General features: G+C 38.9%; 2 protein-coding genes across 2 annotated transcripts; one reads left to right on the forward strand and one right to left on the reverse strand.

Moving 5' to 3' along the window:
* Positions 1-1,508: 1,508 nt before the first annotated feature.
* On the forward strand, positions 1,509-2,172 carry P174DRAFT_459699 (Zn(II)2Cys6 transcription factor domain-containing protein; the record flags this gene model as incomplete). The annotated part of the gene is made up of 4 exons (XM_024829789.1): positions 1,509-1,768; positions 1,818-1,860; positions 1,886-1,934; positions 2,024-2,172. 4 exons carry the CDS (start codon positions 1,509-1,511, stop codon positions 2,170-2,172), a joined length of 501 nt encoding a protein of 166 aa, XP_024682107.1.
* Positions 2,173-6,446: 4,274 nt separating this feature from the next.
* Positions 6,447-6,656, reverse strand: P174DRAFT_370566 (uncharacterized protein; the record flags this gene model as incomplete). The annotated part of the gene is made up of 1 exon (XM_024822338.1): positions 6,447-6,656. A coding segment is annotated over one exon (210 nt), but the record flags the coding sequence as incomplete, so codon positions are not given.
* Positions 6,657-12,822: the final 6,166 nt, after the last annotated feature.

A 12,822-nucleotide genomic window follows, 5' to 3' on the forward strand; every position in this document is an offset into this window, starting at 1 on the left:
GACCTACCGAAGCTGAAACATCTAGTCTAGGTAGCCTGCTTATAGGCCTCTCCCTACTAGACTACTAAGTCTAGACCTACTCTCTAAATGAAATCTATAAAACATTAACTTCTATAAATTTTTTAAAAATTCTAGGCTTAGCATTACTAAACATGCTATATATCATTCTTCTAGTTAAAATATGGCCTATTCACTAAAAATGATGATGATTAGTCAGCAGGTAATAAATTTCAAAGTTTTTTTAAGAATTTTTAAAAAATCAGGAATCATGCTTATATAATCAGACTATTATTATTCTATAGCTAAAAGTCCCTACTACTTACTAAAAATATTTATTATTAGCCATCTAGTACTAGGCTCTTTATAAATACTAGAAATTATTTTCTCATAATTTCTGCCTGAATTCTAAGGCTCTACTAGGCTAGTAGATGCCTCAGGCAGTGTCTATACTAGGTGGTGGCCTAAAGGGGTATAGGCTTCCCGCAGATAGTGGTCTTGGCACACCCCAACAAAAAAATTCGACCTTACCCCTACCCTCCTAGTTCGACCACCTTCCCTGGTGAATAATCTAGAATTAATATTAGAATATAATAATTTAGCTAATTAGAATCATAAAATCATTTTAAATCATTCAAAAATATTAAGATTTGATAAAGTTAAGGGGTAGGGAGGAGTTACCCTCCTCCCCTCCCCCCCTGTCAACCCTAGGATTAGTATGATGCCCTCCCCTCAGGCATGGGCACTTATATTGGTTTGGCCTCTCCCTACTAGACCCACTAAATCTAGTACCTACTCTCTAAATCAAATCCATGAAACATTAACTTCTATGAATTTTTAAAAATTATAGGCTTAGTATTACTAAGCATGCTATATATCATTCTTCTAGTTAAAACCAGGCCTATTCACTAAAAATAAATTATATTAGTCAGCAGTGAATAAATTTCAAAGTCTCTTTTAAGAATTTTTAAAAAAATTAGGAATCATGCTTACATAATCAGAATATTATCATTCTATAGCTAAAAGTCCCTACTATTTACTAAAAATATTTATTATTAGTCATCTAGTACTAGGCTCTTAATATATAGTAGAAATTATTTTCTCAATAATTTCTGCCTGAATTCTAAGGCCCTACTAGGTTATTTAATGCCTCAGGCACTAATTCAGGCTAGGTGGTGGCCTAAAAGGGTATAGGCTTCCCGCAGATAGCAGTCTTGGCATACCCCAACAAAAATTTCAACCTTACCCCTAACCCCCCAGGTCGACCACCTTCCAGGTGGATAATATGAAATTTAATATTAGAATATAATAATTTAGCTAATTAGAATTATAATCATTTTAAATCATTTAAAAATATTAAGATTTGATAAAGTTAAGGGGGGTGATGGCTTACCCTGATCACCCCCCCCCCTGTTAACCCTAGAATTTGTATGATCACCCCCCCCCCTGATGGGCCATTATAGTATTAGGGCCCTTTGGAATTGACCTCCCCTTCAGCATCCCACAGAGGCATGCTTAAGCTCGAGGAACATGCATCATCCACTCGAAGAGATCTGCAATTCGACTCGCTTGTTAGTCCTACGAATTCCAAGGTTGCTATTCCTCGGATTGTGCGCCCCCAGCCACGAAACGCAATCCGCCGTGCTAAGAGAGCATGCCTGGAATGCAGACATCGAAAGACGAGATGTGACGGCTACCAGCCATGCCATCAATGTGACTTTTTCAATGTCGCTTGCGAGTATGCTGAGGGGAAGCAAGAGAGAGCCAAGAGGTACATAGTTCCACTCAGCGCTAGGTTCCTTTGAGTAACAATACCGCAGACGAGTTGTAGAACTTGAAGAACAAATTGGTGTGTACGATCCAGTAGCTGCGGCGACTACGATTCAAGGTAGATGCCCAGGACCGAGAGATGATCGATAGAGTTCTCAATCGGGTATGTATATCCCTGCAATCATCGCATGCAATAACCCCAGGATGATATTATCCATAGTATAACCTAACCTCGTTTCTGGACACGCGGACTAAGTTGGAGCGGGAAAACCGATAGTTTGGGAGCAGGAAGGCCAGTACCGAAACAATCGGCAAGTAAACCAGATTTGGTTGATCGCCATCAATATGGAACACCAAAGCGGTGAAAAAATACAGGTGTTGGCCAGTTTGGCAGAGGCGGCATAGGCTCACGTATACTGTGGCCCCCGGTATAGCACGATGGTGCTTCCCGCTGAATAAATATCAATACCTCCGCCATATCGATTAGTCTCACCCTTCAAAGCAAACCGATAGTAAGAACGAATGAACGGCTCGCGAGTCCGTCTCCTCGGCATATGTTCCAAGCCGGCAGTGACTGGCTTCGGATTTGAGGAGTTCTTGGAGGTAGAGCACACGCTCTCCAGATCGCAACACAACTAGAATGTATGCTGCCTCTTCATCCTCGCCTTTCATTTCCGTTTCCCACTGTCCTTGTTTCCGAGACGCCAATCGCACAACATTCTTCGCTCCATCCTCCACTGTCCCTTGGCCCTGTAGGCATTTGAGGTCCGTTGCCATATAGCCTAGACAGACAGCTATAAACGACCCATGTGTAGCCGTACCGTGTCTCAAAATGTCTCTGGATTTCAGCGTCCAATGAGCCATTGTAACATACTGTCACTAATCTTCCATCGAACCCCGGTACGGTACCTTATGGGAACCAGCTCCCCAGGCCAGTTCGAAGTGTTCGGGAAGAAGAACGTGACTATCGAGATATAATTCGAATGTATTGCGGTACTAGCGACCAAGAGCATGCCTTTCACATAGATGCCATCTGGAGCACTTGGAGGCATTCCCGAATTCTTGGAAGGGAAACATCTGAGGCTAGGGTCAAAACGTCTGTGCCGTTCTTGACAAAGACAACGATGGGCAATTCTGTGCTGGAAAGGGCTCCGGAGAGCAAGGCGTGCTTTCTGACGTCGACTCGGTAGAACTTGACGCTTGTGAACTCATCACTCAGTTATGAAAAAAAGAGGAAGAAAGATTGGCCGAGACTTCATTGAGCACTTTGGGGAACCACAAGAATGAGGCTACACTTAAAGCTGCTAATTAAAAGCGGGTTGGAAGAAGAGGCACAGTTCCACAGATCTTTCGCAAGGGTATAGACTGTATGACTGCCCTGAAATTTAACCAAGTGCTGCTTTGGGGTGCAGTCTGCAGGAACTAAGGTCATCGCGGAAACAATGCATACTCTAGGGGGAAATTAGTTAAGCCTACCAGCAGAACACTGTCACTTGGAGCGACTGGTTGGGAAAAGTCATTTGTTATATAATGTTACTATATGAGTTTTGTGAAAGTAACACCACATTATTGTGCTGATTATAATGAAGGGAAACTGAAAGATAGTAACCCTAGCAAAGCAGAAGAGTAATTAAATAATTCAGAACACTAGGGGGAAACAGCAACACTCTTGAATTACTGTAATATTTACCTGCCATGCAAAGCAATAGCGGGCATGACTGATGTGGTTGTAAAAAAAAGATACTTAGCAAGATTTAATGATTTTATCGAATAGGTGAGGGCTGAACTGAATCTGCAGATGGGCTGGGTATCTAAATCTGGTTAATTAGCTATTTGTTGGTCAACTTTCATTCCGCTTAACCAGTATGAATTGCCCAGCGGGGTGATTTCAGTTGATTGAATTCCTAATGAAAATACCAGGTCAGGGGTCTTTGAGCATTGTACACCTCCTAAGTCTGAAAGACACCTACTCCTGCTACACCATCTAGGCTGCTCAGATCTAGCTTATTGCTGCTCACCTCGGCTCAGTTCTGCTCAGTTAAAGGTGCAGATCACCCAGGGAGCGCACAGTATGCTTAGTGAGCGTAAGGTGAGTAGCGATGAGCTAGATCTGAGCATAAATATTGTTATACTTTGCTTATATTAGCCGCAGCAGAAACTATATGCCGCGATGTTTTGTGCTCATTCATGTCTCGGGGAGAGAAATGATCCTACAGTCTTGAAAAGACTCTTATCAGCTTGTAATATGTACGCTCGCCCAGTTGCTACACATTAATCCTAATTCTCTCCCTTTGTGGGACTAGGTACTGCGCGCTAGCCGCTCTTACACCTTTTTGTTATTCTGAATTTTCACTGTGGTAGATTAAGCTATCCATGTCCGGTCCATCCATGTCCGGTCCATTCATATTAATATTGTTGACATGATCTGTGCCATTCTCAGATTTCACTAGATGAGTTAGATCTTGTATCTAATAAAGACTACAACCTCGGCTCTCTGGATGTTAACCTGAATTAGCCTATTTCAATGCAGGCCTATAACAGCAGGCAATTGCAAGCCAAGCTTCCTCTGCTGCAACGTATCTGTGGATTTGTTCTGACCTGACGGCGGCCTCTATGAAATGTTTAAGCTGTTTAAGAAATAGGATATAATTAATTCTATCCAGTCATGTACTTGTCTTTTAAACGTGCACATTCCCCATAGGATGAGACACTGTACAGTGGGAGACTTAGTTCCCTACTTCCAATCCATCTTTGGACAAGGACATGTTATTTCCTACTACATCTTATCCAAATTAACTGGAGATCCATCCACCCATCTCTACTATGTGGTCACCTTGCATAATTATGCTGAGGCAAACCTCCGCATGCTTAAGAAGGTAATAGTTAGTGGTATTCCACTCTCTTAAACACAACAAGCTCAACCACTTTGGTCAACTAAGGGAGATCCACATGCATTTGTAAAATACCTTGTGAGTCAACCCATTGCTGCTCCACAATCCAGTTATGTAGGGGTAGATTAGATACCCAAGCAGAGAAAGTAGATCTTTGGTCGTTGCTGTGAAGACTTAATGCGAGTGGGTTGCAATGCCTCCTCTATGTGCTGTTGTTATTTGGTAGTGGGACAGGAACTACATCATTTGGCAAAAAGTAATGTGCAGACTAGTGAACTGTTTGCATTGATCCTGTGGATTGTAGAATGCAACAAAACAAGGATACATAACCAGTAACTAGATCATCCTTTATTTTGCAACACTCATACCCCCCTATCCTACTCCAGTCTGGTGTTATATCCGTGGCCTACGACAGTCCACCAGCGAGGCATAAAGGTGAGTGATTAGCGATGGGTGGCTGCCGTTAGAAATATGCTAGACTGTAGTAACCTCTTCTATCCATCTGTGATATCCACTGACTTCATGAAGGACGGATGATCAGGTTTTATGTCTATCATAGAGCGCATACACTCATCAACCATTGACACGTGCGCATATGAGCGCTGACTATAGACAATTCTTCTCCACCCCATCTGGTCCACAACCTGGGCACACGGATTATAGGCAAAAAGGCCACCCACGCAGGTGGTCTATTCTCTAGTATCTTGCCTGAGTCAAGCTTAAGAATAGCGCGGATGCGGGTTTATTCGATCCCAGACTCAGAGAGTGTAGTAACCAGACCTCTGTCAAGGACATTAACCTGTTGCTCTATTACCCTATGAAAGTCTCTTGAAATGGCCTATTAGCATAGTAAGTATAAAAGGCTAGAGAGCCAATATACAGTTGTTATTTGTATTCAATAAGGGACCTGACGCTTTGAGACACTAATTACTAACTATATGCATATTTAAGGATGGCGCATCCCATAAATTATGGTTACTCTCTAAGCTATTAAATGGAGCGGTAGCTAGCACAGCTAGAAGAGCTCAGGCAATTAACCTGCTTTTTAGATATATTAGGTTATGGCCATGGGGAAGAAGTAGTTAATTATTCTCTTAGTCACTAGGTGATATTATAGGAGTGGTGAATCACAAGCTTCTTTCAGCATGGTTCTATATTAGGTTATCCAATCCTCTTCTTAAGGGTTGTACTCTAGTACACTTAGATTGAACCTTAAGACCTGCCTGGATATTAGTCTGAGAATAATCTTATTACCTCTGACTAAGATTGTTTCTTATCCCTTCTCAGCTTTAACAGAAGATTAGCCTCCTTTGTAGTCTATGGTTCACCCTTTCTAGAGGTCCCATGGGCCTCACTGGTATCTTGCTATTTTTACTCACCCTCAGCAGAGAGGGCTGAGCAATAGGCTAACTGAGTATCTTCTTTTCTACATGTTAGCACGGAGTCAAGCATGCACCCTGATAGAACACCTTTAAACAGCTAAGAAAGAAACTATAAACGCCCATCGAGCGGCAGAGACAGGAAATGAGAATGGAGGATGGTGAATGAATCCTCTCTTATCTATTATTTATTAGGAACTTATAGCTGTTTTAGGGCTTGCCTATTTGATTGCTGCCTCTTGTATTTAGATGTTGTTGATGGTTTGCTGACATTGTTAGAGTGAGATGGGTTGGGTTTAGTATTATGATTAAATAGGCGCAATTCTTACTAACCATGGGTGTGGGAATGGTTATTTATTTAGGTGCTATTATTTCTGCTGTCTATACTATTATTATAATCTTGATAACTCTAAGCTACATTGTGAAGAACAGGTAGAGGTTCTAGATATAGATAGATTATCTCTGAAATAATAGTACTGTCGCATCCTAGAACTAGCTGACACTGACTACTAGCCTCCCATGGGCCATCATCAGCAAGGATTGCGGGATTAATAGGAGTAGTGCTCTGTATATCTAGGAGCCAGAAGATCTCTTTCAAGCTATTATCCAAGGTAGATATGCTTAGTAATAGTAGGATAGCTTCTGTAATACCTCTAGGAAAGCAGGGTAGCTCAGTTAGGGTCCTAGTGTTTTCTTAGGAATTGCAGTGCGAAGCTATATCTGGGGTTAAGGCGTGAGGTGTTTAAGGTGCTATATTATATAGAGGTGTTATACTATGCTTAGCCTTCTTTAGGCTTATCATGCTTAGTGGTTTAGCAGGTATCTCCCCGGGTGCACATGGGCGAGTGTTCATACTTAAATTCATGCAGACCTTGGCTGGTGGCCGCACAGGGAGGTGATGCTTAGGAAAGGGGAGAGTGCTTGGGAAGGACTCATAGCAAGGTCTAGAATAAGGGGAATCACTAGTTCTTTCAGAGCATGGATAGGGTAATCTATAAGGGGAGAATGGCTTCCTATGGGGAGGAGCCCATGGCTTAAAGTTATTCACTTAAAATATAGGGGTCATATTGTATTATGAGGACTTGGAAGTGTTTAGGGGCATATAGTGGTAGGAAGGCAACTGGGACAAGGGGAAAAAAAAGGGCATAGGAATTAAGTAATTACTATAACTTTCATGGCTCTGTTAGTCTCCTTATACATCCTCTCCCAGGCTGTCCAGTCCACATTTCCGTCCTTCCCTTGGAAGTACCTACTCAGCAAATTGTGCAACCTACAAATCCTATCTAGCGCCGCTAATGTGTCCACCTCTGTGTAGCAATAACACCTGGGGCCCGAGACCTGCCACTTTGAGCTAATCACATTCGGTTATTGCAGCTCCATGCCTCACAAGTCAAAAACACAGAAATAGACAGGATGCGGCAATTTTGCTATTGGTTCACAGTCAAGGCAAGAATACAGAATGGCCGTGGAGTGGAAGACAAAAACCAGTCCACAGACATAGCAGACAGGCTGGAAGCCAGGCCAGGTACCTAGCTAATTAGGAAGCTTCCTGTCCATATGTAATCCGGAAGCAAAAGTGATGAAGTAACCAGAGAAGCTTATATAACTCATCACAGCAGGAGCGTGGAGGATCATCATAATTTTAGTGAGAGGGTCTTACTGTATGGGATGTTAGAAGCAGCAAGCAAAATGCGAAAACCACTAGACAGCTGGTGCGCGTCATGGGATAACTACAATAACTGCACTATGAGGGCTAGAGTAGGCTGGTAATAGATAGCTCAAAATTCAATGAAGCAACAGTACTGGGTCTTGATCTTTCTGATAACCTATCAGCAACTCCATAGCTGCAGGGGGCAAGAAGAGTGGAGTGGACAGCGCTATACTAGGAAAGGGCAATCATCGGATAACATAGCATCCAGGAAAGAGGCCAGAGCACCAGAAACTGATATGGTAAGGAGAAAGGGGGAAGAGAAAGTGCGTGGTCATTCAAGGGAGAGGTGTCGGGCTTATATAGATGGAATGGATGCGTTGAGGTGGCAGGAGAAATGAGTAAAAGCAGCGACAGGTGGTGCTATCCTTAAAAAGGTACACACTATCCTGCACCGGGAAGTACGATGCCCGTCAGCGGCAGGCGGTAGTCAGCAGCAGAGCGATGGTTCAATGGGAGCTGTTTCTGGCGCCCCGCTAACCATCACAACAGATACTATAGTTAAACTAGATTTAATTTATATTCTAGTTAATTACTGGATTATGATTCCTAAGCCATGGAATCCCTAACACTATATTATATCATCCTATTAGTATAATATTAAAATTAATCCTTTTAAGGTGTCCTAATATAACTATTAGAACTAGTTCTAATTTAGTTTAGAACTAGTTCTAATTTAGTTATAATTATAAGAGTTCCTAAGTTCTCTCTATTCAGACCTATAATTAGTTTAGGTACTACCTTTATTTTTCTAAGAATCCCTAGCTTTCCTATAAATACTAGATTTATAAAATTGCCTGTTGCTCCTAAGTTAATTATTATTTTAGCTAATTAATTAAGAATATTTATAACTATCTTTAAGTACTTCCTATAATATACTATTACTATAAGGTATTCCATTTCCTATTTTAGTGCTCTTATTATTAGAGGTAGCATAGGAAAATATCCTCCTATTAGTTTGCCTTAGTAGTGCATTATATATTAGTCCTTAAAGCATACCATCTAATATATTACATTATATTCTAGGTATTATTTATATCCTTTATAAGAGCATTTAAGCTTCCAGCATAGACAGGTATCATTCTCCTCTATGATTGCTAGTACTAATAGCTAATATTTTACTATATACTTATTATTATGATAGATATTATAATTATTACTATAATAGGTGATCTATAATACCTATTCATATTATAGGTGTCCTTAGAAATATTTATATAGATACTAGTAGAGTTGCATAACCGAACCGCAAAAATCGAACCCGAACCTCACCGAACTCGCAGCGGTGCGGGGTCGGGGCAAGCCTAGGGAATTGCTTTGGGTTCGGTTTCTCTACCCTGGAACTGTTTCGGGTTCGGTTAAAACTGCCGGTTATGGTTTTTGCAGTTTACCGGATTAGGTTAACCAACCCGCACCCATTTTACCTAGAAATCACTGAATTCTAGGTATTTCTAATTAATATAAATATCACTGGATAGCCCTTGATTCAGGCTATCTAGTGATATTAATATCATTTAAAACACCTGGTGGTTTGCTGAGATATAAGGAAATTTCATCTCTGTAATAGGTTGGTATGAAAGTAGTGGTAGTCTATTGGGATAATCGTTCATCGCAGGGGGCGTAGAGCCTTCGAATCGTGCGAGGGTAGGGGGTAGGCCAAAGGCCGCCCCGTACATGTCCCACTGATATCAAGGGATTCTGGCCCCTTTTATAATTCTACCTAAGCTATGAAGGAATGTAAGAATCTACATGGTTACATACATGCTAATAATATCTACTAATATCCTCTGCACACTCTTATAGACTTAATTAAAATCACACATGTTAATTAATATTACATCCTCCCCTGCTTGGATTGAACTCCATCCACAGAGTTCTTAGTTAGCAAGTAGAAGGTTAGTTAGCACCCATTATTGCAGCTAAATGGGTTTGACCATTACCAAGATATATTAATTACTAGATCTAGTATTTAGATAGTATCATTTCTTTGTTAAACATCCATGGACTAACCAAATTGTTCTTTATTCTCTAGCTTTAAAATCAGGGTGGTGGTGGTCAGCGTCTTCTTTATTAATATATAAGGGTTGTAATTAGATCCCTTCACTTAGTAATATTAATATATGAGTTGCCTAAGCAATCAGCAATCACTAAGCAGTGTATAGGGAATTATAGTAAATATTACTATTTATAAATACATGTAAACAAAAGAATTAATAAAGGTAGAATTAACTAATAATTATAAATAAACAAGTAAGCATTTACTGCTAGTATGTGTAGCCTAGGTATAAATACCCTTAACCTTTAGCACTTCATCATGTATGATATTTTATAGTTTAAACCTTAATAGTATATCCCCTAGCTAAACTCCTTCTTATCTAAACTAACATTCTCTTGTCATTGCTCCCTAATATAGAGTATTTTAGTGTTCTTCATGTCTTATTTCATCTTCATTCTATTAATTTCAAGATGCCTAATATTCCTAAACGTGCCAGCGTTATGCAGGTGGCTGAGAAAGAGATTAGCTATAAATTAATAAGCACCTAAACATCCTGCATAATGTTACTGGACCCTATATAAGAGATTAATTAGGCTACTTAAAATAAGCAGATTCTTATAAAGGACCTCAAGACACAACCTAACCATGATGCCTTCCTCCTGCAACAACACAGCGATGAAATGTCTGAACCATGTTCCACCTGTGCGGGTGGTCGTGGTACCTTTCATTCCTGCGTAGCTGCCCCCGATGTAGTCGATTCTTTTCTAATTCGTGCAGTCCGTTCCTTAAGCAAGGGGGACTTCGTGCTCTTAATGATGACAGCCTTGTTGTACGCAACTAGCCTATGGAAGTAGAGAATATTACTACTAGTTTGATGGAGACTGGGCAACTGGTTATAAATACTCCCCTTAAGAAAGGCAAAGTATCTGCAAAGAAGTTAACCCTAGAGATTGTTGTATCTTCTCTGTCTGAAGGCCCTACTACTCATTCTTAGAAGAAGATATCCTTTTTCAATCCTCCTCCCTTCACATTAAAGACAAGCACTCCTACTTCACCTTATAAGTCTATTAATCTTCATCCATATGGGTTCTTCCAGGCTGATGAGTTTAGTATAGTCTTATTTCACTAATATCATTCCTAAGATGCTCCTTCTAAGGCCCCTTCCACCCTTCTTAATAAGGGCAAGAAATATCTGACCCCTTTAACTAATACTACTCCTTTGAAGTAGAGACATTAAGGTCATTCCATGGATGGTTAAGTGCTTACCTAGCTAATCTCTACTAAGGATTTTAAGAACTTAGGGTGCCTACATTCCATTTACTAAGACCTAGTAAAGTTTAATAAGGTTATAGTAAATTAGATTAATGCTCTAGAGGCCATTGAGGTAGAGGAAGAAGATATAGAGGAGGTTAATAAGTATAAGAAGATATATTAGAACTAGGTTCTTTTAGACTAGGGTAATCATTAAGGCTGAGATAGAGGATGAGGTGGTTAAGCATAGCTCCCATTAAGGAAGCTGATAAAGTCAAAGAAGCTTTTTTAGTTAGATTAATTTTATAGTTCTTAGAGTTTAGTGTGGATGTGGCTCTCTTATCTGGTATTAGTTTATAGTTTTCTTTTATATTTAGCTATCTTTAAGTAATTAGCTTTAGTTAACTAGGTAATTCATTCCTTTATCTTAATATTCTTATAATATTAAGCAGCTTATCCTTCTCTAATTACTCCTAATAAGCTGGAATCACCACTATAAATAGTCTATTAAAGTCTATATCTTTCCTGCTAGTATCCCTTTAGGGTTAATTACTCCTTAATAATTTATATATTATTCCTCTATTTAGCTTATTATCTAAAGAAGTTAAGTTAATTTCACTCTAGTCACTTCCTAGAGTTAACTCCTTTTAATAGTGCACAGGTTAGCCATTCCCTATTAGTGTATTACCAACGCGTTCTTAAAGCCTTATTTATTAAGTATATTATTTTATTAAGATATCCTCCCCTACCTACTTTGAATATACTCCTAGACATTCAGCAGATTCCTAATCCTTTTAAGTTATTTTTAAAAGTTTATTATATAAGAATGAGGGGTTATCAACCTCTTTAAGTACCTTATATACTTTAATTAGTGTATGGATTAATAATCCTACCTTCTATAATTATTACATCAGTATAGTAGATGTCTATAATTTCTCTAGTTTATTCCTAATATTAGCTTCTACTAATTATTAGCTATTAATAAGGTTCTCTACTACATATCTACTAGGCTCTGCGATAGCGTACATGCTAAGCAGGTATAATTAAATAATTTAATATAGGCTAAACTATTTACTTTAGAACTTCTGCAGAGATTTGTTTTAAATAAGGACCTATTAACTAGGTTTAAGGTGGGATTCCTTTATATTACTATCTTAAATCAGGTTCTATTTAATCATATGTACTAATAACTTCTTGTTAGCTAGGGATTAAGTATAGTTAATACATTATAATTATATTTTGATATCTTAACTAGTTAGTTAATTATATTACAGATAACCAGGTAGCAATGGATGTACACTATAGAGAAGATAAAATAGTAAAAGCCTTGTCTAGGTATGAACATGCACTCATGTAGCAAAAACTATAAGAGGTAGGTATTCATCCTATAGATGTGTTAGTTTACCTATAAGATACTTTATTAACATCTTTCCTAGTAAGCTGTTCTGTTTTTAGTTTTGCTATTAGTTCTGGGGTGATTCAGAGTCATTATATAATATTTAGTTTTAAGAATTTTAAGATATAATGCTATAACTTAAGATAGGAGGTTGGTTCTATTATCTAAGAGTAGTTCTTTAAATACTCTATAGTTGATAAAGATATCCTTATAAAGAAAATAAGCTAATATTTTATCTTTCATATTAGGTATAGCTCTTACTATGACCTAACTAGTTACATGATTAATAGCTGTGATAATCTATTAATTATTATTTAGAGTTGTTAGTAAATGCCTAATGAGATTAATCCCCTAATGCTTAAATAGATAAATGCCCTTTTTCACTAGGTGTTATATAGCTTTGTGTTCAAGATTTAGTCTTGAAGGCTTTACTA

This window comes from Aspergillus novofumigatus, assembly GCF_002847465.1.
Source record: "Aspergillus novofumigatus IBT 16806 chromosome Unknown P174scaffold_4, whole genome shotgun sequence".
Lineage (NCBI taxonomy): Eukaryota > Fungi > Ascomycota > Eurotiomycetes > Eurotiales > Aspergillaceae > Aspergillus > Aspergillus novofumigatus.